The sequence below is a fragment of the Pygocentrus nattereri genome, chromosome 27 (assembly GCF_015220715.1).
Source record: "Pygocentrus nattereri isolate fPygNat1 chromosome 27, fPygNat1.pri, whole genome shotgun sequence".
NCBI lineage: Eukaryota > Metazoa > Chordata > Actinopteri > Characiformes > Serrasalmidae > Pygocentrus > Pygocentrus nattereri.
In genome coordinates, this window is record NC_051237.1 from 11,735,530 (window position 1) to 11,763,239 (window position 27,710).

At 42.4% G+C, this 27,710-nt stretch overlaps 1 protein-coding gene across 6 annotated transcripts in view; it reads right to left on the reverse strand.

Annotated features, from left to right (window-relative positions):
• Positions 1 to 27,710, reverse strand: part of trps1 (trichorhinophalangeal syndrome I) — a 141,600-nt gene that overhangs the window by 61,164 nt on the left and 52,726 nt on the right. For all 6 annotated transcript variants that reach the window (XM_017696626.2, XM_037535496.1, XM_037535497.1 and 3 more), the window contains one exon: positions 20,433 to 21,042. In XM_017696626.2, coding sequence (XP_017552115.2) covers positions 20,433 to 21,042 — 610 coding nt within the window. The remainder of the gene's footprint in view (positions 1 to 20,432; positions 21,043 to 27,710) is intronic.

The window sequence follows — 27,710 nt, forward strand, 5'->3', positions numbered from 1 at the left end:
TTTTGTATATACTTAGCTTGTTACTATTTCAATTAATACCTTGATATAAATAGAGTCTATGGTCTGAATTTTCATTTTTTTGTTAAATTTTACTTTTCTTTCTATCTTTCTTTTACTGTGGGACCACAGTTTGAACTAATTCGGTAGGATAGCTCATACACAGATCACTCATTTAGTCTACAGGCCTATGTCTATGTTTCCCACCCCTAGTATGTCATGTATGATCATATAACAACGCCATTCTGAAAGCCACAGGCTTCAGAACCAATGTCTTAGAAAAACTATGTTGATTTTCTTGGGATCAAACTACATTTATACATAACAGAGAACACTTCTGTGTATTATAGTGAATTTGTCTGGCGAACCTCAAATTGGCTTTCATTTACACTTCAGATTGTTTCCAAGCCTCTTACTCTGTTTAGTGTCATCCTCGTTTCTCTAAGGGGCTTACAGGATGCACCACAGGTGCATCAGTATGACCTCATCTGATTATATGATCCCCTACAGTCCCTTTTGTCATTTCCAGATACAGTAAATACTATTTCTATATAGATGCCTTTCAAGTAAGCCAGAGAAAAAAATGATTACTGATTCTGGGGCATGTCTTGGTACGAAAACATAGAACAGAAAAAGCTGAGTTAAAACAGAAGACATGTCTCTATCAGGCTGGCCTCTTGAGGTGAGCACTCTAGCACTGCTTGGTTAGCCACCATCAGTGCCACGTCACAAATTAAGCTGCCAGCACCTCTGACTAGCACCGTTTCTATGGCAGCATGGGTAAATTCCCAAAGGCTCTAAGCTCTACATGTGGCCTGCCTTGCTCTTGCTCTCTCTCTCTCTCTGTCTCTCTCTCTCTCTGTCTCCCCTGTTACCTAGGCCAGGCCCTTGAGCCAAAAGCCTGGGAGATAAGCTGCTAATAGGAAACAATCTACAGCTAATGCACACATTCCTCAGTGAAAGCATCTTTTAATAACAAAAACAGAGTGCTTCTCTCCTCTCTTTCTCTCCTTCTCTCGCCCCGTCTCCATGGCCCTTTTGTAAACAAAGCCGAGGAGCAAGATAGGAGAAAGACAGAGAGAAAATAGAGGGAGAACACCATGGGACCAGGCATAAGGGTTTTTCCTGTTATTAGACAGACAGAGAAAAGATTGAGCGAGTGAGAGAGAAAGTGAGAGAGGAGGGGGGTGGGTTGAGGGGGCAGCATAAAGAAGAGAGCAGGGGCATGCTACTACCTGAGCAGGACTCAGAATACAAAAGCTCAGTTAAAGGTGTGGCCCTCTGGCCCAGAGGCTGTGCAGGATTAAATGATTAGAGAGGGAAGAGAGAAACAAACAGGCAGTGAGCAGGCAGCCTGCTGGAGTTGGTTACTGTAGTGCAGCGCATGGGCACGTAGCCATGAACGCAACACATACACACATACTTGTTTTAATGCAATGTCGGGATGCAAAGTCATACATATGTATTTACATACATGTAAGAACCTATATGTGCCTATATGTAATCATAGTGTGTCCAGTATATACAGTACGGTACAAGTTTTTCCTTTCACAGGAGACATTTCTGAGTAGATCTGATGTAAGACAATCCACTTGCATAAGGAATGGAAAATAAGTGGAAGTTCAATTAAATTTCATAAGTTATAGAGAAAATTGGACTCCTAGCTATCTTGTCTACCAAGACCTGGCAGACCACCAGTACTGTCACCATCAGATAAATAGTACTTGAAGCTTATATCTTTGAGAGATATGAAAAAATCTTCAGATCTGAAAAAATCCACAGGTTTTTCTTTATAACCTTTCACTGTGACAAGATAACTTGGCCCCATGGGTCTGAAAGGATGTGTAGCTGCGATGATGCTCGTACTAAGAAAATGAAATAGATGAAAAAAAGAAAATTTGCACTACAACCCTGAAACGTGACCGTTTTACGGACTGATGAGCCTAAATTTGTAATTCAGGGATTACTCGACTGGACTTCAGAGGTGAGGGAAAAAATCCCTGCAGATTTCTTTGAAAATATGAAAGCAGGCCTCCCAAAAAGAATGAAAGCACTGAAAGCAGAAAGTGAACATGCTAAATATTTATATATATTATATTTAGTTGTTGAGACGTCTGTGAAATTTTCTGTTAAATATATTGTTTTCTGCTTGTATTACTGTTGCTAAAAAATTAGTAACTTGAAAATAAATGAAAAGTAGTCTCTGATGTTTGCTATAGTATACATAAGAGCTGTCAATAATACATTAAGACAATAATATCATATGTCACACATTGTTTTTAATGCCATTAACGGATGTCCCTAGTTTGATCCCTAGACCTTCCACAGACAGGCTGAGACTCAACTGCTTGCACAGGATTATAGCCTTTTCATTTAAATACAGTCTTTAAATCACTACCTTCGGCAGACTATACTGGACAGTGTTCTCTGGATATGTATGGATACATCACTGAGCAGCTAATTAATAAAAACAATATCAGTGGAAATATGTAAGTTTCCCTTTCTTTAAGGTTAAATTAGAGCAAACAAGAAAAATGTTGTTATGATTAACTACACAAAATAATGTGGTTATTTGTGATTAAACATTTTAATAATAAAAAAGACCATATGCATTATATACAGTATCTTCTTATAAGTAATGTTGTAAACCACTAAATCTAAACCTCATCTACATCTCAGTAACCAAACATAAAATGTTTTGCTCTTTCAATTATTTTTAAAAAAAGCACTTTGCAAAGCCAGACCAATCGTGTTTGTCCTGTAACTGTAGGTAGTACAGTTAAGATGTTTGTGTCCTGAAAGGGCACAAAAACAAGCACATACACACACCAGATTTGTTGGTTTTACGCCCAACTCTATGCAATTCTTTTACACTCCTGGAGCATTCCCCATGTCTAAGCTTCATAAATGTCAAGATTCATCAAACGCCAATTATCATTACTGATTGAACTCCCAGATGTGCTGACATGCAGTGAGAGGCAGGAAGCCACTCAGTTTTGCTGAGGGTCCATCTTGTTGTGATTACACTCGTACTCATGTCAGTAATTGTAACTTGTGACTGCCTGCAAGCTGTTTACAGACGTGTACAATCACACACATGGACCTGCTTGCCTCATTTCAGGAAGACCATGCTACATATGTTAGGCAGAAGTAGAATGTGAGCTTTTCTTGCCTTTTGCTCTGTTATTCATGCCATCGCCGTTTCCAAGCAACTGCTGTAAACATCCCAATTTATATACTTATTCCATCCTGAAAATCACCTTGTTCATACTGAGCTGTACTTTTTTCCTCACATAATCCCCACACCTTGGCTGCTTTACATTTGGGTGTGCCGCTGAATGGTGATAACAGGCAAAACTGTCATTGCTATCATCGGCTCAGGATTTAGATTCAGCTGCCAAGTACTGGGAAGGTACGTTTTTCCCTCTCTTCAGAGGAGCAGTTACAGGGACTAATGAAGCGGAGCTGCTAGCGTCAGCATCCATGCTAATATTATGCTACCCACACCTCAAACGCCACCTGCATTGAGAAATATGAAAAATGACATTACCGAAAATAAGCGTCTCCAAAATACTTTTAATATAAGCAAAACAGGAACACACACAATGACTGTAACTGAGGGCCTTGTGATTCTCTTCCTTGCTCTTAACCGACGTTCCACCGCTAAAGCTAACTACTCTGGGGCATCTTTCTTCTCTCCAGTGTGAAGTGGCCGCTTTGAGACTGGAACAGTCTCTCCACTGTCTGTGGATAAATCTCTTCAGTAAATAGCTCCAAGGCCCTGCTAAGGAATATTATATGGATCAAAGAAGTCATGTCTTCCTGTGTAAAAAGCCTAGGCCACAAGCTTGCTTGTTTGTCTAAAACAATTAAGGCTCTTATGGGGGTTGGGGGGGGGGGTGTCCCTGACAAATAGCTACCAGCTGATAGCGCTTTGGCAAACGCTGGAGGGGGCTATTGGGTAAAGAGGAGGAGTGGGGGGGTACGGCCTGGAGACAGGGGTCCAAATTAATGATTGGTCAGGGTCCGAAGCCCGTCTAATCTCAGCCAATTGCTCCCTAATTATGCAAGGTGCTGCCAATTTGGGCTGTCGAGCAAATCAGGGCCAGTGTGCATTCGTCTTTCTCCAGAGTCTGGTCATTATTCGAGCTGATCTCATTTTCACACATGGAACCAATATGCCATCCAGATGTTCATTTGCAGCCGGGCACGCAGCACAACGACTCATCTACACGCAAAGGTACCTTTCCCCTCCCTTCTGGAGCTGCTGTCTGACACCACGGCCTGAGCACCACCAGAAGAGCAACAAGGGGGGAGTATGGATGGAAAAAAAGGAAAGAGAATGGGTTCAGTTAATATTGCTGTCAGGTCAATGACTTGTATGGCACATAGTTAAAACAGAAGACTTACTGCATTCGAGTGAAGGAGAGCTTGGACTGCTGTGGTCAAACAAGAAACTGACGGCGCTTTGGTCACCAAATCAAATGCGTAATTCATGTAAACGTTCAAATTACACTGCCAAGGGAGCCCCCCTCCCACCTTTCTTCTCTTTTCCAGATCATAAATAACTCAGTTTGGGTTCTGGTTTCAACCCCCGCTTGGATTATTAGGGCCACCTGGCTGATTCTGGCAGGACTAGTGGGGCGGGATCCCGATGTGAGCGACACGCCGCATAGGCAATAGTTTCCTCATTACCCCGAGGTATGATCTTTTGTGACATGCCGTCAATCCACATTTAGCCTCTTCTCTGCATGGACTGTTTTAAAAACCTAAACAACAATGTTTAAAGAAAAAAAGACAAAAGTGTCTCATTTTCCTTTTTCCTTTGCCATTTTGTATCAGCCATACATAATCTCCTCAGCCCAGATTGGCCATATTAGAGGGGGAAAGCGATTAATGTGGTTTTTACAAGCAGAATGGAGCCTTTGTGAGGGAAGTGTATGATAAAACCCTCCGTAATCCACAGACCCTGTGTTACACCACTAAAATAGGGCTGTGTCGTGAATAATAGATTTCACTGCACAGGATCAGATGAAATCTACACGGTGATGAGATATGGTTACAGTTGTCTTATCTACGGTTTGGTGGAACAGAGTTGGATTATCTTTAAAACATGAGGCATCTTCATATTATTGTGGAATGAAATGGGGCAGCAGAAAGGGCTCCTGCTGAGGGGAAAAAAAAGAAAAACAGCCAAATCAGGACAGACAAGATGCAGATCGTGAGTGCTTCACAAAAACACATTAGTACATACAAGTCTGTTTACATTACCCCCAACTGAGCCAACCGCACAGCTTTCATACACCATGACACCAACACAGCACAGCAAAAGCAATGTCTGGACCAATTGAATTTAATGAGCGATTCACATTAAACACAGCGCATTATACAATTAAAGCATAAAAATAACTCCGGTTTCCATCCAGTCGCAGATTGAATTATGCCAGCAGACGCATTGGGGCGCCCTGTATTTTGCATGGCACATCCCGGCCTAGATAATGTTACTCTGTTTCATTTTATATTTTGCTTGGGTTTGAATGTAAACAAGTCAGAATAAGGGGACAGGGTAGGCATACTTTATTAACATTACAAAGCACACGTGGGTGGTAAAGAGGCACACCATCCATCCATATATTTAACAGGCAAAACAGACACAGCTACGGAGAGAAAGCAGGAGAGAGCACAGGGAGTACCCGCTGATCTGCTATCGGAAAAGGAAGGTAAATGGGACGCTGCTGGATTTTATCTTTTAGTTTCACTAGGGTTTCTTTAAACTTCAGGAGTCCTAATAACTGTGCATTATGAAAAGGTGCAATATGAATGTCTGGGCTCTATGGGACATAAGCTGCATTTTTACACAAAGAGAATAAGAATGTGATGGAAAATAACACAGTAGTTTATTCCACACATTACAGATGTTCGATTGAACAATCAGTAGCTGTGAAAGGCTAAAGCAGAAGGCCCTGATTTCAGACAGAGCAGGACGTGATCGTGGCATTCCACCTCGCTTTAACTTTAAACACAGTTTGACCATTATGGCCCATGGAACAGCAAACTTTGCACATGGCCTCACCATCTTTTCCATTATACTTCCAGTACAGGATAGCCAAACCATAGAAACAGAGCACACGCACACACACACACACACACACACACACACACATTTACACACCCCACCCACCCCCGCCCAGCCTGGTCTAGTCTGGCCTTGCCAAGCCGACTGCACAGGGGTGTCAGTTTGTTTCTGCAGCAGTCAAATTTCCCATCATCCCATAGACAAAAATAAACAGGGGCGTCCTGGAAGGCGGTTGAAACGGCTCACTGTATTCCACCCCCTCAGACGGTGAGGTCATCCACAGCACTCCTCTGGCCTGCGGACTGTAGACTGGAGCAGGTACTCACCCCCCCCCCACCCCCCCGTAAAATGTGGCACTCTGTTCCAGAATTCAGTCGCGAGTGGCGCTGGAGGCTTTTCCACTTCCTGTCTGCGCCACATTAGCGCTAGTGAGCAAGCTTGAGCACATAAACGAAGTGGGACACACTGCGGCAGAAACGTAAACACACGCACAACACAGCGACAAACAAAACAAGCAAATGTAGACGCGTCCAGAGGAAAAACTAATAAAGCACTGAAGAAGCACTGTGGAACCTGGGAGGAAAAATAAAATGAAATAATAAAGCCACAAAGGTTGAAGACTGTTTACTCTGAGAATTCACTAGGCTAAAAACATACAGAGCCAAACAAATGAGTACACATGCATGGAGAGGGTGGCACAGTGTGAGCTGCTGAGCCAGGTTGTGTTATATCCTTGATAAACTGCAGTTGTGGTGTGAAAGAGCGTTATCCCTGCTTCAGGGTCTCTCACTTTGCCTTCGCTCTAAACCTAAGGCACCATAATAGCGTCTACTGCACTAAAGGCTGAGAAGGCCACTGTAACCATATCAAGAATGTACACAGCTCATCGAAAGTTTGAGGACACCTTGACTCCAGATATGTTAGGCAAGTAAATTATAATATCAAATAATACTGACAAATAAAACTTGCCTGACAAAATAAATAAAGTAATTTTGCATCGTGCTCAGTTGTGCATTAATGTTAACCCTGTGAATTCATTCAACACTGAACTAGTATTACAGTTTCACATCTCGCTCACTCAAACTAGCTAGACAGTTAGTTTCAGCCATCCACTGAACCACTTTGTTTGGGGGGGGGGGGGGGGGGGGCAGGGTTGTAAGTATCAAATAATAAAACAAATCTTGTATTTGGAGAAAGTTAGGCTCATGACCAGTCTTTAATGGTACATTTTTGTATGCTTGATCATAAAAAAGATTTTGAAAAGCTGTGTGTCCTCAAACTTTCAATGGGCAGCATAGTGACAGGACCATTTCCACTACTATAAAAAATGGAGGTAAGTGATTTACCCCATAATGAAGACAGCATAATATCACAGTGAAACTGAGAAAAGTGAATTTGATTGCTAGCATGCACCACATACAACGGAAGAATAAGTGACTCACGGTAGGTAGTCGGGTCTCGGCTCACTGTGATTTCATTCAATAAAGGAAAATGGCTGGCTTGTGTTTGAAACATGCTTCCCTTTCTCCAAAATGACAGGGCTGGTAGTGAAACACATCCAAGTGACGCTGTTGCCTGGAAATTGAGGACGGTGCACTGGCTCAAAAAAGTGGCTCCACATGTCCACTACCACTGCCTACCTCAGTCATGGTGTGTTGCGTACTAACATGTGCAATGGTCAGTGAATAAGTGGTAAAACAGAATGAAAGGAAGGGAAAAAATGCTAATGTCAAAGCGTTCTTGGCAAAACAATATACAAGTTGCTAATAGTTTAATGGACTAATATGATTCTGCTCTGATTTCCTTCCAGAGGTATATTTTTCCATTCCTTTATAAAAGCTCAGTCGTGTGTATCAAAGTTTTTTCCTCCCAGTGTTTTGGTACAGCTTGTTCTCAGATTGAGCTCTCTGCTGGTGGAAGGCTGGCTATTTCCACTGGGCCCTCACTGAATACCGCCCAGCCCCGTGGTCTTCCAAGCACTGACCACAGAGCAAATCAGCGCCTAACTGCCCCTTCCTTGCTGATCCAGCTAAAAGAAAGTCAAAGTAATGGGTTCCAGACTGAGATTACTGCTCACTGATCTATAGAAGTGCGCACTTATTACCACACAAGAAAATAACTCCGCTATCTTTCTGCCAATCAAGCCCACTCCCTCAAAGGGCAGGCCAGCCATATACCTGCCAAGAATCCAGTGCTGTTTGAAGGCCAACTACACACTAGCAGAAGAACTCCAATAGCCACTACTGCAATGGAAAATAAAGCTCTGTAATACACTAAACAAATCCTGACTGACTGGTCAAGTAGACCACACTGGGGTGACTAACAAATCGTTTCATTTATAAGTAACATTCATGGAAGCTACACAATTTTAGTTTTAAAACATCAAGCTTGTTCAACTTTAAATATACAATTAAAAGCAAAAAATACCTAGTATAAAGGTATGTACAGCCACTGAATAGTCTTTCTATTCATGAAGACTTTTTTATTTCATGTCTCTCCCGGTCAGTGAACCACAATACAACACTATAATAAAACACCAGTGTTACAAACCCTTGTGTGCCAAGTGAGCTTAGAGATCCACCCTGTATCCTGTGGCTTGTGCTTTAAATGGACAGACCTTGAACAAAGCCTACAAACATCTGCTCTCACTTCCTGCTCTGAAGCTGGTCTGTACACGGGCCAATCAGGGAGAAGGCTGAATTGGGTGAGGGTGGGGGGGTGGAGGGCAGGTATAGCCTCCAGTGGACACTCTTGGCTGAAGACAGGGATTAGAATGTCCAAAGCGTCTGTAAATGTCATCAGTAACTACCAAAGGAGAACATCGATGATCAGCAAAAAAGAGAGTTCATCACGCTATTTTTACTGCTCAGCAAGAAGTGGCCTTCCCTCTTATTCTACTGCTTCAACAGGGCAAAAGTACATTTGCGCAAAATTCCTCCCCTGGCAAAAGCAGAGTGAGAGATAGAGAAGGGATGCGGCAAAGAAAAGGCTACAGAGATGGTAACATTCACAGAAAAAGTCCCAAAGGTATTTGAATATGTTAGCCATACACTGCATTCTATTGAAGTAGCTGTCTGAAAATATAATTTGCAGTGGCATGAGGAAATGTAAACAATGACAAAGCCAATGGATTTGATTTCAGGCCTGCCTACAGCAGACATCTGGTTTATTATGGCACCTTTCTCTTAGCACAGATCTAGGTGCACAGTGCTTGTACTGATTCTCACTTTGAATATCAAGACTTTTACCAAACATGAGCATGACTTTTTAAATAGACAGTATATTTACAACATACAGTATATGTAAAACATAAACAGACAAATAAATATAATAAAGCATTGGTGTAGCAGAAAATGAGAGAAGATTATCTCTTTCTCAGCCAACCATTTTTTACCTCTTTCAGAATCCTTCCATGTATGCAATGAAGACTGGCTTCCAGTGCACTCTTAAACAGAATATTAACTGACTTAGGAACGATCCTTGTTTATGTCACAGAAAACTTTGCTTGTCACCATCACAGCAACACTAAACTAATCAGTCTAGTGGAAAACCAGCACTCTAGTGGAAAACCTTTGCACCTGTTTTGGCTAAAGTGGACATATGGCAATGTATGTCCATCCCAGAAACAACCATGTCCCCAACAAACTTCCAACTCCCACTCACAATCTCCAAAAGAAATCTTCTTACTTTATCCTGCTATGTAAGAATTGAATCCTTTCAAATTTGGAAGCTCTGGAAGATTGTTCTGAAGAAATATAGTACAACAAACCTAATAAATCTAAAATATTTCCATATGACAGCTCCTTCTGTGAATAAATTCTTCATTGATGTATGAAAGGCCAAGCAGAAATTTCTCCTGAAAGATATACAGTGTAACTGGAACAGCTACTGTACTCCTTGTATCCTGTTTTGCTGCTTCCCTACTGTCTTTGTTATGCCGTGGATAATCGTGCATGCAAAGGCCCACAGGCGTGTTTAAGGGTTGAATCGCTGATTTCTTCAGTTCGGTGCAGAACTTTGGCACTGCCACTGGTTTCTGGGCGGAAACCCAGGTGCTGGGAGAGCAGACTGAGGAAAATTAATTGGTGTAGTGGGGATCAGCAGGAGAAGATGACACCAGTTGGTCTGGTCCCTATCACCTGCGGGGGAGTGGGGCAGAAGAGAAGCTCTCGGGGTCTGCGCCTGAGGCCTGTGGTGGGCAGAACAGACCCTTCTCCTTCAGGCAAGTGTATAGGAGCTGGCTGCAGCGTCAGCGAGAAGCTAGGGAGATGCCTGAGCTTGCAGAAACAGCAGACTTTTGTGAGAGATGTTGGGAATGCTGGTTTGCCTGGGTCTGGACCCTCTGGGAGAGAGGGGGAGCCATCTGTCTGTAGAAGCACAGCTGGGCACGCTCACCTGGGCCACCTCGATCACCAGGCCTGCATCTATCAGCCATCAGACAGTGCCAGCTACACCAGCAAACACTGTCACTCATTCACAATCATTCACTTGCACAGCAACCTACAGGGTCTTGGCTTTGCCAGTACCCAAAGGTAAGCAAGCAGGCAAAGGCTCAAAAAAGGCCAAGCTCTTCATTCAGCAGAGCTTGGTTTTGATAGTAGGGCTGTTACTAATGATGTCCATAAATTTAACCTAGTTAACCTATTTAACCTAGTGATTTTTCTTCTCAATCAATAAACCTAGCAATAACATTCTTTCTTTTCAAGTGTTTGAGAATCCCTGCCTGTGGCTGTGCAGTGCAATGTGCCAGAATGCCTGCATGCATCAATGTAGATGTGGACATTATAGAGCATTATGGAGTATTTTTTAAGCAAACACTGCATCAATGATAAACAAATACTAAGATGAGTTTGGACATCCCATATATATTTGAAGAACCACTCCTATCCATAATTGTTGCAGCCTCATTAGACAGGTTTCCTGAGCCAGAGTGGGAGAGCGGTGAAGCTGGCCCAAGTGCAGTGGAGCAGCTGGTTCGCCCCACACACACGCGTCACCCGGTGTCACGGCTGGGCCGCATTCCGTTAGGGAATCAGACATTTGCCTGCTGCCAGCCGCAGCTGCTGCTTGTTTGTGTGTTTGTTTAGAAGTCTCTTGCCCCTCCTCTTCCTTTTCATCGTCACCAGAGAATAAGCCTACTTCCCCACCTTCCCCTGTATCGCTGTTGCCCCGCCCTCCAATCGCACCTCAAATGGCTGGCATCAGAGGCTCTCATTACAGTGCTGTGGAAGGCCATTAGGCTGGGATGAGGAGGCGCTCGGCTCTTCGCTCCCTCTCTCTCTCTCTCTCTGCGTTTGTTTGTGCCATCACCCAAATCCTCAGGCCCTGCCACTCGTCATTCTCCTATTCTCCAGACTAATAAGCCAGCCGCTTCTTCATTAGGCTGCACAGAGCTGCTCATCAGCAACCCCATCCCTCCCTCCCTCCTTCCCTCCATCTTTCCTCTGTCTCAGCAGCATACTAAACATGCACTAAACTCCAGGCTGAACTGCTGTAGAGGGAAGACTAGGAGCTCTTGTGAAAAAAGTGAAACAATAACAGAGGTAAGAAAGGGAAAAAAGTGTCACCTTCCTCAAAGACTATGGTAATCCAACACAGCACAAATTAAACAGCAGTTTGTGTTCATTGGGGTGCACTGTGTCTCTTTGATGTGGGCTAGGAGGTGGGGTATGGGTGATGGAATCAGCAGCCAGTCCTGAGCCTACATCAGGATCAAAAGCAGGCTGGGCAGGCTCCCATCTAAATGGATATTTGGGCTCCAAAACACAAAGCAAAGATGAGAAAGCACTGCTGGAGGTCACCACACATGGAGACGAACACTCATAATGTGCCAGAAGGGACAGACCCCAGAGTAAGTGCTTAGCCAGATCTACACATCATGTATGTCTGCACACTTACTCTCAGTCAGTATGATTCAAACAGACTGTAACTGGGCTGTGCTCAAGTCTTTAAAGCCAAAGCTCCCGTCGCATCACAGGGGACATCTAACAGTCCAGGATCCAGAGCAAGGAAAAATTCTTAAGAGCTTTTTTCTGTTTTGTGAAGTCTATGAGAAGGACAGGACAGAGTAGAATATCTTTCATTTGATAGCCTGATGCAAATTGCCACTTTAGCTGTGGCACCTGCAATGCCTGTATTTGATTGAATTCACTGAGCAGAGTTGCTGTTGAGGCAAAAATGGCTTTAAATTTCAGAAAGTTAAGTCTAGCTGTCATCCCATCCTGCTTCCTTCAAGTCTTTTGTGTCTGTCATTTTCAAAGCTTGCTCCTTTGAGAACAGGACAGAGAAATTATTGATCACAAGAAACTTTACTTGGGACACAGAAAAACTACAGTCAAACAAATGAATCCTAGAAAAATGGATACCCCTGGGCAGAATTCAGATGCAGATCACATCAAAAGCAAAAAAACCTCATATGAAGGTGCAGGATCAGGACCTCTCTATTCTCTCTGACATTTTACAGGTAAAGCGAGAAAAGTCTTTTCAAGCAACTTCCTTTCCAAACCACTGAGAACAGGCTCAGCTAAGCTTTCAACTAGTTTTTCTGGGAACAAGTTCAGCATTGTCTATGAAGCTGTAGTGAGAGCTTTTAATGAGCTTAATAACAATAGCACTATCTTCAGAGCTGCTTAAGTGCACTAAGAGGCAACATAAAAGGCTAAGTGAGCAATTAGTCATCCTGGATGCAAAAACACCTATCTTTTTGTTCGGGAGACTGTCTAAGACCAGGCTCCTAAGTTCAGCAGGAACATCCATCCAGGGCAATTAACGTGGCCCACGACTAGCCGGAGGTCAACTGCTAACCGGAGAGATTCTTTTGAACACAGCCATGGATGGGGACTGTGAAGCGGGAAGGGGGGCTCTCTCTCTGCACCCAGGGGGGTTAATTTGATAATCACTGGTTGGTGAGGAGAAAGTGCCAGAGGGCAGAAAGCTCTGACACAGGTCTGTGCCCGTAACACACACCAGCACTCCAAATGCTGTGGCAGCAAACGAGCTCCCCTCACTGGGCTGCCCACACTAGAGCATGAAACATTTGTCCAAAGTCAACTGGACCAACTGTGCTTGTTGAGGACTGGTCAGTTTAGGACGTAATTTCTTAAACCGCTGCCACATTAAAACAGAAGAACCAGGAACTTCATAGAAGAAAAAAAAAACAAAGTAATTTTGGATTCATTATAAGTTTATTTATGATAGCAAATACATTTCAGTCTCCTGTAGTTTTCAAATGTCTTATTTCATTCTCTCATAGCCTTTCCTCCACTGCTATAGTTAAAATGGAATTTAAACTTCTTATGATGATGACTGTTACTACAAGACAACAGGTGCTATAATTAGTAATGTGAAGTGATCTGATTTATAGTGGTTGGGTTCAGACGAAGTTATGTCAGGTATGTTAGCTAGAACCAAAAGCAAAGAAAAGATTTAACTCTGTTCTCAACAAACTATTAGCATCATCCACGGAAGAGAAAAATACTTTGTGCAGAAGGCTATGAGTTATCACCATCTTCCGCTGTACCAGATAGCTCTTGTTTCTAGCATTAGCTCAGTAGTTAGCCCTAGTTATTAGCTTCAGCACTAAGACAGCCTACTCAAGTATTTCCATCAAGTTTGTGCCACTGATTTTTAAGACTCTGCCAGCAACAGATCCCCCTATTTTGTAGAACATGTTAATATTTTTTTCTACATTGTGGTAGGGCTGCAACAAAGGACTATTTTGATAGTCAAATAAACAATTGATTATTCAGATTAGCGATCGCTTAATAACCAAATAACTCCTTGAGGTTGATTTATGCATTTGCAATCAAACAATGAATATCTTATTTTTAAAAAATCTCTGTTTTAATTAACTTTCTTTTTTTAACTGTTAACATCATTTGAAATGTGAACAGTGTCGCTGTGAGTAAGTTACTTGCTTCTCTGTTTCAACTCCATTAAAGATTCCGGAGAACATGTATTTCGAAATAAAAAATGAGCACAGCTCACATTATGAAGTAACTAGCTTGCTAGCACAACTACCTTACAAAGATTAATCTTCTTCATCCAGTGAGGCGGCGTGTTTCATCTTCAAATACTTCAGCATGGAGGATGTGCTCTCATAGCCAGCTAAGGTGGGTTTTACAAATAGCACAACTGACAACTTTTTTCGGAGTTAAGCGTGAAATGCTCCCACACTGTTTGTTCTTGAGGCTGCCATCGCACTGTTGTTAACTCTCCAGTAAGCGGTACTGTCACAGCATTCCTAGTTAGCGTGATAAACACTCGTGATGATGCCACCAACTAATCGACAATTAAATTAGTTGCCAACTAATCTGGTCGTCGATTTTAGCCGACTAAGTCGATTAATCGTTGCACCCCTACACTGTGGTTAACTATTCCTTCATTAACTCTTACAGATACCTGAACATCAAAATTAGTCAGAAAGCACATCCTTAGGCAGGAGGGTTGGATTCAAAATGTTCTCAGACTACAATCAGTTTTGGTTTAAATTAAATCTCTAGCCTGTATTTCTCAGACTACAGCCACTTGACTATGGGGCACTGGAGCAGCACAGCAGGTCTTTGGGACACATGCACATCACACAGCTGAACAATAGGAGAACAGGGTTTATGGTGTGTGGGGACAGACTGTAGAAGTCATAAGGAAATGGGAACAAGGTTGCTTAAGGAGATTAGCTGGGAGAAACAGGGCTGCAAACACAGTAGGCAAAGTACTTCATCATGCACACTGTGATTGGGGAAATGATCGAGTCACATGATGCCAGCAGCTTAGTTGGCACAAATAATAAGCCCCGCTGCCTGGTTGCCATGACAAACTGCTCAGTGATTCACCATTTAAAGGAAACTCTGCCTTGTAATCAAAGTAAAATATTCTGGTCTTTATTAGGGGAAGTTCTGATATTGCCACATGCTGATGAGACATAATCTGAAGACTGTTTCTTTAATCCTCTTTTGCGACACAGAAAAGCTGTGAATTAAGGAATATGCAACTCGTTAGCTGTTTTGACCAGCCATTAAGACAAACACTTAAAACTTGTCCTTATCTTTGCCAAAGTAAGAAACAGCAGGGAGCATGCAGCAAAACAAGAAAAGATCTAAATCCATCCGAATCCGTCCTCTTCCTCTGAGACCCAATAACTCTAGCGGCCAGGGGAGAGCAAGAGAGAGAGGAGAGGACATCTGGAGGAGTAATGGAATCATTGATGTGCAATATGGATACAATAACTTCATTTTATCATGCAGAAACAGATAATAAATGTTTGAATTGAACACACAGAGCCACCCAGAGAGAGAGAGAGAGAGAAAATAACAGAATGAGCAAATGGTAATGAGCAAGAACACTGGCATTACAAAACATAATTAAAAGCCAATAGCCTGCTTTCTAATGAAGAGTCCTTCGGGGATGAATAACTAAATTAGGCCCTCTTTCTTCTGTTTTGTCCTGTAATACAGAAGCTTAGTTGAAGGTTTTGGTTACTTCTTGTGCCTGAGCCAGCCATTTTAGGGGGGTTGGTGGGTGTTGAAAAAATATCTAGTATGAAAGAAGCTTCATATTTAAAAGAAATGGAAAAATATTTATAAGAAGGGTATTAAAAACGTGGGACAAACATGTTCAATGTGGAAAGTTAGTTCTTGATGGTGTCTGTCTGGAAAAAGTATAAAAGCCCTATTCAATGTCTTCTTGTTATCTTAATATCTGAATTCCACCAGCCATGATCCAAAATTCCAGAATCCATTCCAAATCTCTTCCACAAACTACAGTGCATCACTGCTTTCAAAGGGTGTCTAATATTAAATTTCTGACCAAAAGAACGCCTATCCGGAATGCAGAAAAGCAGAGAGGAGGAAAAGAAAAAAGAAAAAGACAAGAAAGAAGCAGCTATGTGGTTTTGTGGGGCGCCTCCCTGGCCATGCCTCATCACAGAGTCTCTTATCTGGTTGTTCATACTACGATTACATTTTAATCCCGCGATGAGTTCAGTGCAGCCATTCTATTCTCACACCCGTAAAGCTTCCAGAAGCCTTGGCTCCAGACTGGGTTCTTCAAGTCTTTCAGTGAGGAACCCCTCCCTGGTTGAGCCTGGTTTTATAACGTGTGCAGTGACTCATGCACTCAGTCATGGTAACTTAAAAAATATTGTGACGGACCTCAGAGAGTCCTTTTAAAGGAACAGTTCAGTGAGGAATCAAATGTAAACAATTTCCTCCTCTACCCCAGGCAATCAATCACGTTTGGTACGGTTGGTGGCTGCAGCTGGCTTCATATTATTGTGTCTGAAGTTTTAACGAAGGAAAGAAGGAAACATCAGACACCAAATATGTAAATAATTTGTGTCTGATGTTTCCTTCTTTAATACAGTACTGGAAATGCAAGGCTAAAATAAAGTTAACAAGTAATGCAAGCTTATACCCCACCTATTAGCATCATGCAAACTGCATGCCTCACATCATAGTGTCTTAAGGGCAGATGTGGTCTCGTAATGATAACCTCTGGGAACAATGAGAAGTTTTGAGCTAAAAGTGGGTGTGAACATAGACATATTAGAGTGAAAACAAACTAATCATGAAAGTAATCCAACAATTTGTTAAGTCAAAGCTCAGAGTATGGGATAATGGTGCACTTATCAACATTGTCTGATGGACAAGCCAGTTGTTAGTTAGCATGGCTAAAAACTCCCCTAAAAACTCCAAATAAGCTTGCAGATGTGTGTCCATTGTGTGGAGAACACATTACATGCAGTAAAATAAAATAAGAGGAAAACAGTTCTATTAGCCAATAAGACCATTATGCAAGGTAGCTTGCTTTGCTTGTGCTTCTGATTGTGCTCTGAATGAAAGAGCACAAGTTAGAGGAATTTGGGGACAGGTTTAAGAGGGGGCATACCTGTGTTTGTGGTGGATTTTGTTTGCCATGATCAAGCACTAAAAGTTCCCTAGACGCCTATTCTTGTTACGAGTTCACGCCTGGACCTGTGAGAGTAAATTATCACACAATTGCCTGCAATTGCTGCAAGTTCTTAGGTAATCTCAAACAGACCTGCTTAAGCTTATATGGTTTGTAATGCCGCAAACATAGAAAATGCGCACACAATTTAGGATTTGAAATGGCTGCTATTACTGTTTACAGCTGACATATTTTTGCCTCTTGGCTAGTTAATTAAAACTCCGGAAGCCAAACATGTTTTGGATGATCGACCACATTTGGGGTACAAGATTTACAAAAATTCTGTAAATTTGTATTTGTGGTCGGACTGTTCCTTTAAGCCCATTCTGCCCATTACTGTCCCCCTCAAAAAATAAATCTGATTCAACGTTTCCTGAAGGCTGGAGCTGAGCCTCCACCCCCGCTTCGATCCGTTCACACACTCACTGACACGCCTCAGCTAATGACTTAACCACCAAGTGTACCACACCCCGGCCTGCCATCCAGCTTCCAGAAGTGTCCATGGAGAACGGTGGTGAAGTGCCAAAGACGGACAGAAGGCAAAAAAAGAGCGACTCCAAAAAGCGATTATTCATCCATCCCTTTCCAGCCTCAGGCCAAGCTGCCTTTTCTCAACATCCCACTCCACCAGACGTAAATAAAAAAAAAAGAAATCTTTCTTCATTTGGAGCCAATTCGTTACATCAGACAGTGACGGGTTCTGGAGGGGAAGACGGCCAGGAAGCGCGAGTCCCAGTGGGGACCCCCGTTACTCACAGGCTCTGTGTTAACAGGCCTGATTGAAACGTGGGTAAAGCTCCGCGGCTGGACAGGGAGGAAATGATGTCAGAGTTTTGCGGGAGAGCCCATCCTTAGCCCTGTCAGTCTAGAGCCAGATCAAAGGTGGAGTGCAGCATTTAGAGCGCACATAAATACTTATAACATGTCACCACAATGTTGAATCTGTGCACACACAACTGCGGGACCTTGGCTTTTTTTTTAAAAAAGACATTTCAACTGAGGCCAATTCTGCTGCAAATGTCAGGCAAGTGAATGGGTTACATAAAAGCCTTTGTGGAACGCTTGTCTTCGCTAGTTGCTGGTTCTTAAGGTAGTGTGAGCCTGCCATCCTCCGACTGCTTGTCTTCAACAACCGAGGGCCTACGCCAGTACTTCTTCTGACACTCAAAACGCAGCGCCAGGATTATTTATAAAACTCACCAAACCTGACTTAATGAGGCCATAAGCACTGTGGCAGGGCCATATCACCTCGTTCATATGGCAGCCTCTAAGTCTGTGGGATGACTCATGACAGCATGCGTTTCATATATAACACGCTATGGCTTATATTAATAAGATGACAGACAGTCTAACATATGGATTATTTATATATAGATATATTTCTATTTTTTATATCCAATTATCTTTTATTCACAAAAGTCCTTCCAGCTATGCAGTACCTGAAAGCAGGAGCAAACACTTTCAAGCCAGCCCACAAAACAAATATGTACATCAAGTCTGTAGCACACGGTAGTCCACTCTTACATTTATGCGCACTGCGCCCCTTATGCTAGGGCCCAAAGCAGGGATATGTGCAGATATTTGTTTGTTTCGCGGCAGCGGCAGTGGCTTTATTGGTGTGTTTACTGCTCTCTGGGCACCTGTCTCAATTAAGAGTGCCTGGCTTTGAGGGCAACACAGAGCAGCCAAGGGCCTCTGCAAATACTGACCTCAAGGAGGAATAACAACACATAAACATGTACAGAGAGACAGAGAAATAAAAAAGGAGAAAGAGAGCGAGAGATGGAACATCTAAGCTCAAGATACACAACATCCCCAAACCAGCAGCTCAGGGTGAGAGTCAGACAGAAATAATTGATGACCCTTGTTGTTGTGAAGTGCTTTGTGTGGTGGACAATGTTTCTTAGGCTTACCAGAAATCCCAGTCGATGTGTGCGTGTTGCTTTCCAATCATATGTGGAAGGGGGAAAAACTATATACACTGCCTGTCAGAAGTTTGGGGGCACCCTGCTTGTCTTTTTCTTTATTCTCTAACATTAACACCTTTCTGCAACATGCCTTACTTTGTATAAACGGCAGGTTTTGCTTAAATTATGTATAAACAGTTTTCTGTTAAATGTCAAATGACTGGTAAAAGCAGTCAAAAAGTGTTTTAATCAAGTGGTTCTCAGACTCCCAACAACATCAAGACTGTCCAGATTTTTCGTCCATCACTACATCTTTCAGTTTGTTTGGAGAAAAAATCTGTACAGTCTCTGTGTTCTTGGGAGAACCGCTTGTTCAAAACACTTTTTGCTTGAAAGATTTTGAATTTGTACTTTTACCAGTCACCAGGGGTTTAAGAATGAATATTTGAAGCCTCTGAAAGGCTTGAGAGCTGATGAGTGCTGACATCACAACAAGGTAGCGATGGACTCAGGAGTAGGCCCAGAGAGGCATTAGCCCCAGGAAAAATCTGACTGGCCCTTTAAGTGTCAACTGTCAATCACTCTCTCAGTCTCTAAGTCACTGATTGATACACATGCAAACTAGTTGCAATTTGCCATTGTGAACAATAAATATGCCACTTGTGTAAGTGGTGTAGATCAATAGGAGATGCCAAACACACTGATCTTTTGTCCTTGTTAGAGAAAGCAAAAATCTTTGACGTCTTGTACTTTCAAAGTTGTTGAACTGAATGAACAGAATGATTTACACTTAACACTTGATTTTCATGTTAAAATGATATGAAATAGTTTTGAAACGATTCGCCAAATGATTAGATATTTTTAACATGTCTACTAAATATAAAACATAATAATTAATATGGAATGAGCTATGTCAATAGATTGGTAGATGTTGGTGATCTTTAATAAACTCTTCTCCTTATAATAAATGTATTATGATATTATGAGATGATTATGAAGACACTTGTTTGGCCCCTGAACTGGAATTGTGGCCCTGTTATGGCCCCACCTAAAATAAAATCCCAGAATTACAAGAGAATAAATGTCTTGAGTTTATTCTTGCAGTAGTACTGTTAAAAAACCTGGCACAAAAACTACATGAAAGATTTTGTTGTCCTCAAAATAAACCTGGTTAGTCTTTTATATTTCAAAATGACAGTTAAGCCAAAATGTAACACACATAATTTCCCCTGTACCACAAAACGTAGACAAACAGCCAAACATTTTTAGAGTCCAAAGTAAGAAGCAAACTTTGGACGCTAAAAAAAAAAAAAAAAGGCCTTGGCTAATGGGCTACATCTGGGGTAAAGTGAAAACAGCGTAAATTTTACTTTTGGCTGAATCACCACTTCAAGTTATTGCAAACCACCAGAGAAAAAACATGCTAATTAGTAGGATAAACAAGCCAGATTGCCCAAACTTTTGACAGGTAGCGAAGTAAACTGAGAAATAAAGAACTCTCCCCTTACCCGTAAAAGTGACTGGGACTCTTCCTTTGCACTCTTGCTTTCTGTAAAGGTGGGATACTGCTGCCCGGGCTTCTCCGCTACGCTCGCTGGCGTCCCCTGCAGGTAGCCCTTAGCATCAGTGCTAAGGCTAAACATCAGGCTTGGTGAGTCCCGAAGCACCTTCTGCGGCTGCTGCTCCTGAACAGCATTTAGCAAGCCCAGAGCCCCTTGGGTCTGGAATTGGGCAGGGCTACCCCTCAGGACCTCCGCTGCTCTCTCCTTAGGCACCCACACCAGTCCTGGGACTGCCTGCTCTGCGCCTCGTCCTGTGCCACGTGCTCCAGGCCCTAGGGCCTCAGAGCAGGCCCTCTCTTTTTCCTTCTCGTCTGGGGCCTCACTCTTCACGGCCTCGGCCGGCTTGGCTTCTGGAGGTGCCAAGCTGTAAAGCTTCAGGTCCCCTTTGCTCTCCTCTTTGATGCGCAAGGTGGAAGGGGCGGAGCAACCATTGGCTGGGGCAGAACTGGGGTCACCAGGGTCCTGGCAGTGGGCGGAGTTGAAGTGGTCTAGCAGGGCTGTTGTGTCGGCTGCGGTGAAGCTGCAATGGCGGCAACGACAGCAGCCGTGTACCCTCCTGCAGACAATGAAGGAGAGAAAGAGAGAGAGATGGTCAAAGATAGTTTACTATGAATTGTCACCACTGCACTCAATACAGTGATGCTAATAAATCTTTCTTGATCTGAATTGAACTGAATTGAGAGAAAGACAGAGCAAGAGAGAGACATTACCAAGTGGAAGGGAAAGGACAGAGAGAGAGACATGTATAGAAGAAAAAGAAGAGAAAGAGAGAGAGAGATGGGGAGAGAGGATGGAGAAGGTAGAGAGACCGACAAATACAGAGAAAAAGAAAGAAAAAGAAAGAGAAAGAGAGAGAGGAAAAGAGAAAGAGAGGCAGAAAACATCTGCCACTGAAAACAGAACAACATTTCAAAACAGAATACAGATCTGCAGCCATTTTCACACTTTACATTCTGGTAAGCAAAAAACCTCAGTATGAACATTAGTCACTCCTGCACCTTGCAAGTATTTATTCTTCCCAGTGTGCCACCAGGGACACATAGTAAATGATTTGTCCGTTGTTGAATATGTCTAGCGCTGCTTTAGCTGAGAGCCCCTGCTACTGAGGGCTGGATTTCTCTAATGCAGTATAATTACAGCTTGGTCAGCTCTTTTCACCTGTGTAATGACTCTTTGTTCTATTTCTTTCTGATAGAGAGAGAGAGAGAGAGAGAGAGAGAGAGAGAGAGAGAGAGAGAGCGCAACAAAAGGCCCAAACTCCCCACAAAACCTGCAGTAAATGAACAGTCTGCTGAACTTTAAGTAAACGAGTATAATATTCCCCCTTGAAATCCAAACGATTTCCTATGAGCCTCGGCCCTCCTCTCTGCCATTGACCACCACAAGACAATGCAACTAAATTCTCATGTACATTCAGCAAAGAAAGAAACAAAAAAAATCTCACACTTGGCTTGCATCTAGCCTCTGTTTATTTTTCAAGCATCAATAGGTACGCTTGGACCTTTGCCACTGATCGATATCTTTAACTTCTGAACCTGAAAGCGGAGCGGTGGAGCCGCTTCATGGCATGATTTCAATGAAAGGCAACCAAAAGGACAGCTAGAAGTGATGGCTATCAAAATCCTTTGCAGAGTTAAAGAGCCATGCTAAATTCAGTCCTTCATCATCATTACAGCTATCTCTGAACACAACTTATCAGAAGCAAGCTCTGGCAGGATTGACCGGGGTACATTCATGAGTGGACTGAACTTCATTTTTAAGGGAAAAGCTTTGCTTTAGACAAATCTACACATTTACCAAAGAAGCAGCTGGCCAGATTTTCAGTGCTAGTACTTATGACTCAATGTTATGTAAACAAACGAAAAAGAAATCAAAAGAAATCAGTAAAGAAGTTAAATTTATCTTGTCTGCTTAAGTTTTTTTGCATTATTATTATGATTGTTGCCATTTCTAATCTTTTATATTAATGCTGTGAAACAATTAAAAAAAACTGTGATTTATTGCTGCCCTGCAATGGATTGGCGACCAGTCCAGGGTGTATCCTGCCTTCCGCCCAATGACTGCTGGGACAGGCTCCAGCACTCCCCCCCGTGACCCAGAGGTAGAAGTGGCTTAGAAAATGTGTGTGTGTGTGTGTGTTTGTGTGTGATTTATTGCCTTAGTTTGTGCAGTTAATTGCGCATAATATTTTCATTTTACATAATGACACTAAAGAAATATTTTTTCATTTATAAAAAGCAATACATTTTATAGGTGTTCTATAAGCCTGTTTGTGTGTATGATGACAATATATATACTGGATATACGACAATACATATTGTTATATATATATATATATATATATATATATATATATATATATATATATATATATACAGGTGCTGGTCAACGAATTAGAATAATTTGAAATAGTGCAATCATGAAATTCTTTGAATGCATTTTTTGTGCAGAAAGCAAATCAGGTGTTCACCGCACCTGTCCTACTCGTTAGACTAATCACAGAACTCGTTACCTGTAGAAAATTTGCTCAGCTGAGCTTTCCAAAAGGCCCATTTAGGCCATTTAACTGTGACACTGTTGTTTTATTGAATTAGAATAATGGAGAAACCGTTTCATTGAATTAGAATAAATGCTCGAATTTTTGTTTTCTGTGAAGAGTGTTCACTGTGCAGTATAAAGTCAGGGTTGAGTAGAATTTCTAAGTTGTAAAATCAATCATGGGTAAGCAGCGCGACCTCTCAACCGGAATAGTGGCTCAAATTCAAGCCCTTCGCCAACAAGGCTTGACCCAAACTAAAATTGCTGAGCAGCTCGGCATCAGCCAGTCTTCCGTCTGCAAAGCTCTCAAGAAAAACTGCAGCAAGCGCACCAACTGTTCCGGCGTCCGAAAAACTTCTGCTCGCGACAACAAGCAGCTGAGAAAGATCGCAGTCAGCAACCGGTTCAAGTCCACTTCCGAGCTCACCGACTTGTGGAACAAGCAGACCGGTGCTGACGTCTCCAGATCAACCACTTACCGTCGTCTGTGCGAACTCGGCTTCAAATCTCGCGTTCCAGCAGTAAAACCGATGCTGAACAAGAAACAAATGGAGAAACGGCTGAAGTGGGCCAAAGAACACAGCAAGTGGACTGCTGAAGACTGGCAGAAAGTGGTCTTCAGTGACGAATCACGCTTCTGCATCTCCTTCGGTGACCAAGGTCCTCGTGTCTGGCGTCGTGGTGGCGAAACCTACAACCACGAGTGCGTGAAAAGATCCGTCAAGTTTCCCCAGAGCGTTATGGTCTGGGGATGCATGTCCGCTTGAGGTGTAGGGAAACTCTGCTTCCTCAAGAAGACTGTCAATGCTGCCGTATATCAAGATATTCTGGAAACGTTCCTGATTCCGACTGTTGAGGAACAGTTCGGCGAAGAAGACTTCATATTTCAACAGGATCTTGCACCGGCTCATGCGGCAAAGTCGACCAAAGATTGGTTCACTAAAAAACAGCTTGAAGTTTTGGCATGGCCGGCCAACTCGCCTGACCTCAATGTCATTGAAAACCTTTGGGCCATCGTCAAGCGGAAAATTCGCGACAGAAAGCCTACTACGCTGGACCAACTGAAGCAGAACATCGCCACTGCCTGGGAAGCTGTGAGTGCGGAAACTTGCGACAAGCTGGTCAAATCGATGCCGCGGATACTTCAGGCAGTCATACAAGCCAAGGGGGCAGCCACAAAATACTGAGAAAGTGATGATTGTAATTATAATAAAAATTATTCTAATTCAATGAAACGGTTTCTCCATTATTCTAATTCAATAAAACAACAGTGTCACAGTTAAATGGCCTAAATGGGCCTTTTGGAAAGCTCAGCTGAGCAAATTTTCTACAGGTAACGAGTTCTGTGATTAGTCTAACGAGTAGGACAGGTGCGGTGAACACCTGATTTGCTTTCTGCACAAAAAATGCATTCAAAGAATTTCATGATTGCACTATTTCAAATTATTCTAATTCGTTGACCAGCACCTGTATATATATATATATATATATATATATATACACACATATACACACATTGACATTAAAAGTATAACATGTTTTTTCCTTTTCCTGTAAAGTTATCATTTTATATATATACACAGACATATTTTAATGCACACATAGCCCAAGTTCTGCCCATGAACAGTTTCACATGGGCAGGTGAGTCAGTCAGTCATTATAGACCCCTCTGAACTTGTCATGTCGGTATCTCCATTATATCCTGTGGAAAATGTGGATTTGGCATATTTTTATGTTTTTGCATGAATGCAAGTATGAAGGCACTCAAAGAAGTGAGAGAAAAAAACCTGCAATCTTTGTGGCCCAAATCAAGGTGACACACATTGTTCTTCCTCAAGGGTACAACTCCAAACATTAAGTCATTAATGACAGCAAGCAGTTTGATTTTATGCAGTGACAGTCACCGTTCGCTGTAAATTCCCATGCTAATGACAATGCTAACAACACACAGCATTCACTTAACACAACTAGGTGGGGTTAGATTAAACTAAATTTCAATTCAATTCAATGTAAGCAGCTGAACATATTGTGAATGGAACTTTTATTGTGACATAGCAAGGCATAAAATGTCTACAAAATTTCTTATCTCAGTCCTGTGGTAAAAATACATTAGCCCACCTCCCCATGTGAAACTAATCCCACCCGAGTAGTACTTATGACTGCTATTACCCCACTGAACACGATCAGCTTTAAAACACATGATAAGCTTTAAACTCCATTATGCTTTGCCAACACTGCACTCCACACAGCCGTGCCAATAAAGCCATCTTGAACTGAATTGAATACAGAGAGAGAGGGGGGGAGAAAGAGAGAGAGAGAGAGAGAGAGAGAGAGAGAGAGAGAGAGAAATGAAGGAGAGAAAAGTCTGCCGTCCATTGTGAAAAGGACACGACTGAGCTCGACTGAACAGGAATAAGTGACAACTGAGATCTGTTATCCAGCAATAGGCTTCCCCCAATCACATTCAGAGTAGAAGTGAAAGGGTGGGGGTTGGGGCTGAGAAAGAGAGAAAGAGAGAGAGAGAGAGAGAGAGGGGAAGAGGGAGAAAGTGGAAGAGAGAGAGAGAGAGAGAAAGAGAGAGAGAGAGAGAGAGGGAGGGGAAGAGGGAGAAAGTGGAAGAGAGAGAGAGAGAGAAAGAGAGACAGAGAGAAAGAGACAGAGAGAGAGAGAGAGAGAGAGAAAGAGCAAGAGAGAGACAGAGAGAGAAAGAGAGAAAGAGAGAGAGCGAGAGAGAGACAGAGAGAGAAAGAGAGAAAGAGAGAGAGAGAGAGAGAGAGAGAGAGAGAGAGAGAGAGAGAGAGAGAGAGAGAGAGAGAGAGAGGGAGAGCTGAACAGCCAGACGCCATCTCCGCACTGCTCAGCACCAAATGAGGGACAGGGAGGAAAACTGCTTTTCATCAGCGCTGCCGCCCACCCTTCCCAGCACACACTGCGCTCATTTGTTCTGCTTAGGCACACAGCGACAGGGCCAGATCAAACGCTCCGGCACCCAGCGCCATGCAGCAAGGTGTACACACAGCCACTGCACACACAACACACACCCAACACACTGTTTACAACTGACACATACACACACACGTGCATACATGCTGGTCTCCCATGCAGTCGCCAACACACCAAAGCTGCAAACCCCATTGACTCATACACAAGCACACACATTCTCACTGTAAATCACATAAACACACACACAGGTGGATAATATGAACTAAAGTCTGTATCATGATATTTTCCACTATTTAGACAATAACGACATGTGCAGTACAATACAATAGTCAGAGATCATAATTAGTTTAATTTTCAGACAAAGTGGCCTTTAAATGCAAGTCATTCATTTTCAAGCATCAGGAAATTAACAGAAAACATATTTCCTTAAATTACACAGAAGCCTCAATATATACAATATCACATTTTTCACAAGTGTGTCCAACATTTGCCTTCATCACAGCTTCCGTTCTTTTAGACAGACTGGCTTTCAGTTTTCCAAGAAATCTGCAGGGATACTTTCCACAACTCCCAAGTCCAGTCTTAGAAGTTAGTTGCATTTTCTGCTTTTCATGATCCAATGATCCCAAACCCATTTCGTGATGCTGAGGTCTGGACTCTGGGATTGTCAGTCAATTGTTCTTTAAGCATTAGCAGCTTCTATGGTTGATTTGCTGATTGTTCTTTTTCGTTTATTTCCTTTTTCTACATCTTTTCAGACCCATAGTGTTAAGTTGTCTCTCACAGTGGAAGGACAAACAAAAACACCAGATTTTTTCAGTTCTAAACCAAGAGCTTGATTTTATCCTGTCTCTCCAAGTTGAAAGCCTGGAGTTCCCTTTATCTGATGGTGATAGTTTTGGTGGTCTACCAGGTCTTGCACAGTTGTTAATAGACCAATTTTCATTGAATCATTTATTGAACAGTTTTTGAAACTCCTGTTTTTTCACTTAGACGTCCCCTCCCTTATGCAAATAGATTGTTAAATCTAATGTCCTCAGAAATATCTCCTGAAGAGTGAATAGCTTGTAGTTGAGGGCTAGAAATTAAATAAAGAGTGGTGGCTTTTGCACAGTACTTTTAAGTAAGCAAACACAATCAGCGTCAATCATACTCCTGTGCATGCTTGGCTTTAGAGTGGTGAAAAAGACTGCTACTGTCTCCATCTTTACCTAACACAGTACCACCATATAACAGTGCCTGCCATCATGTACAAATTATTGTACAGAACAGTAGCCGTATCTACTTTTATACCAGTACACCTCCCACCACTAACACACACAAACCTAAGACAAAAGACACAGATGTTCAACACATGACTTGCCTCTAGCCCGGGTAACATTTCATTAATGTAAAACAAATATGTTATCTGTTACAATTTGTGCCCCTCCTAATCTAACCCCCCATATCAACAGAGATCACTCACAGATTCAATTACAGCTTTATTGGAACAAAAAGGAAAGTCCTCCAGTTCATTCTGAGAGATTTTATAAGGCCTTATTACAGTGAGCTATGAGTCTAGTCACTGGTTTTAGATGTGAGTGCTTGTCATTACTCTTTAAAGCACACAGCAGCTACTCCTTGGCCCCTGCTTTTTTTGTTTTTCCTCCATCTTCTCCAAACATTCGATCGCAATAAGCAGTTGCACAAAGCACGGCCCATGTCCAACATAAATCGGCCTCCTCGCTCAACCCCACTGTCAAG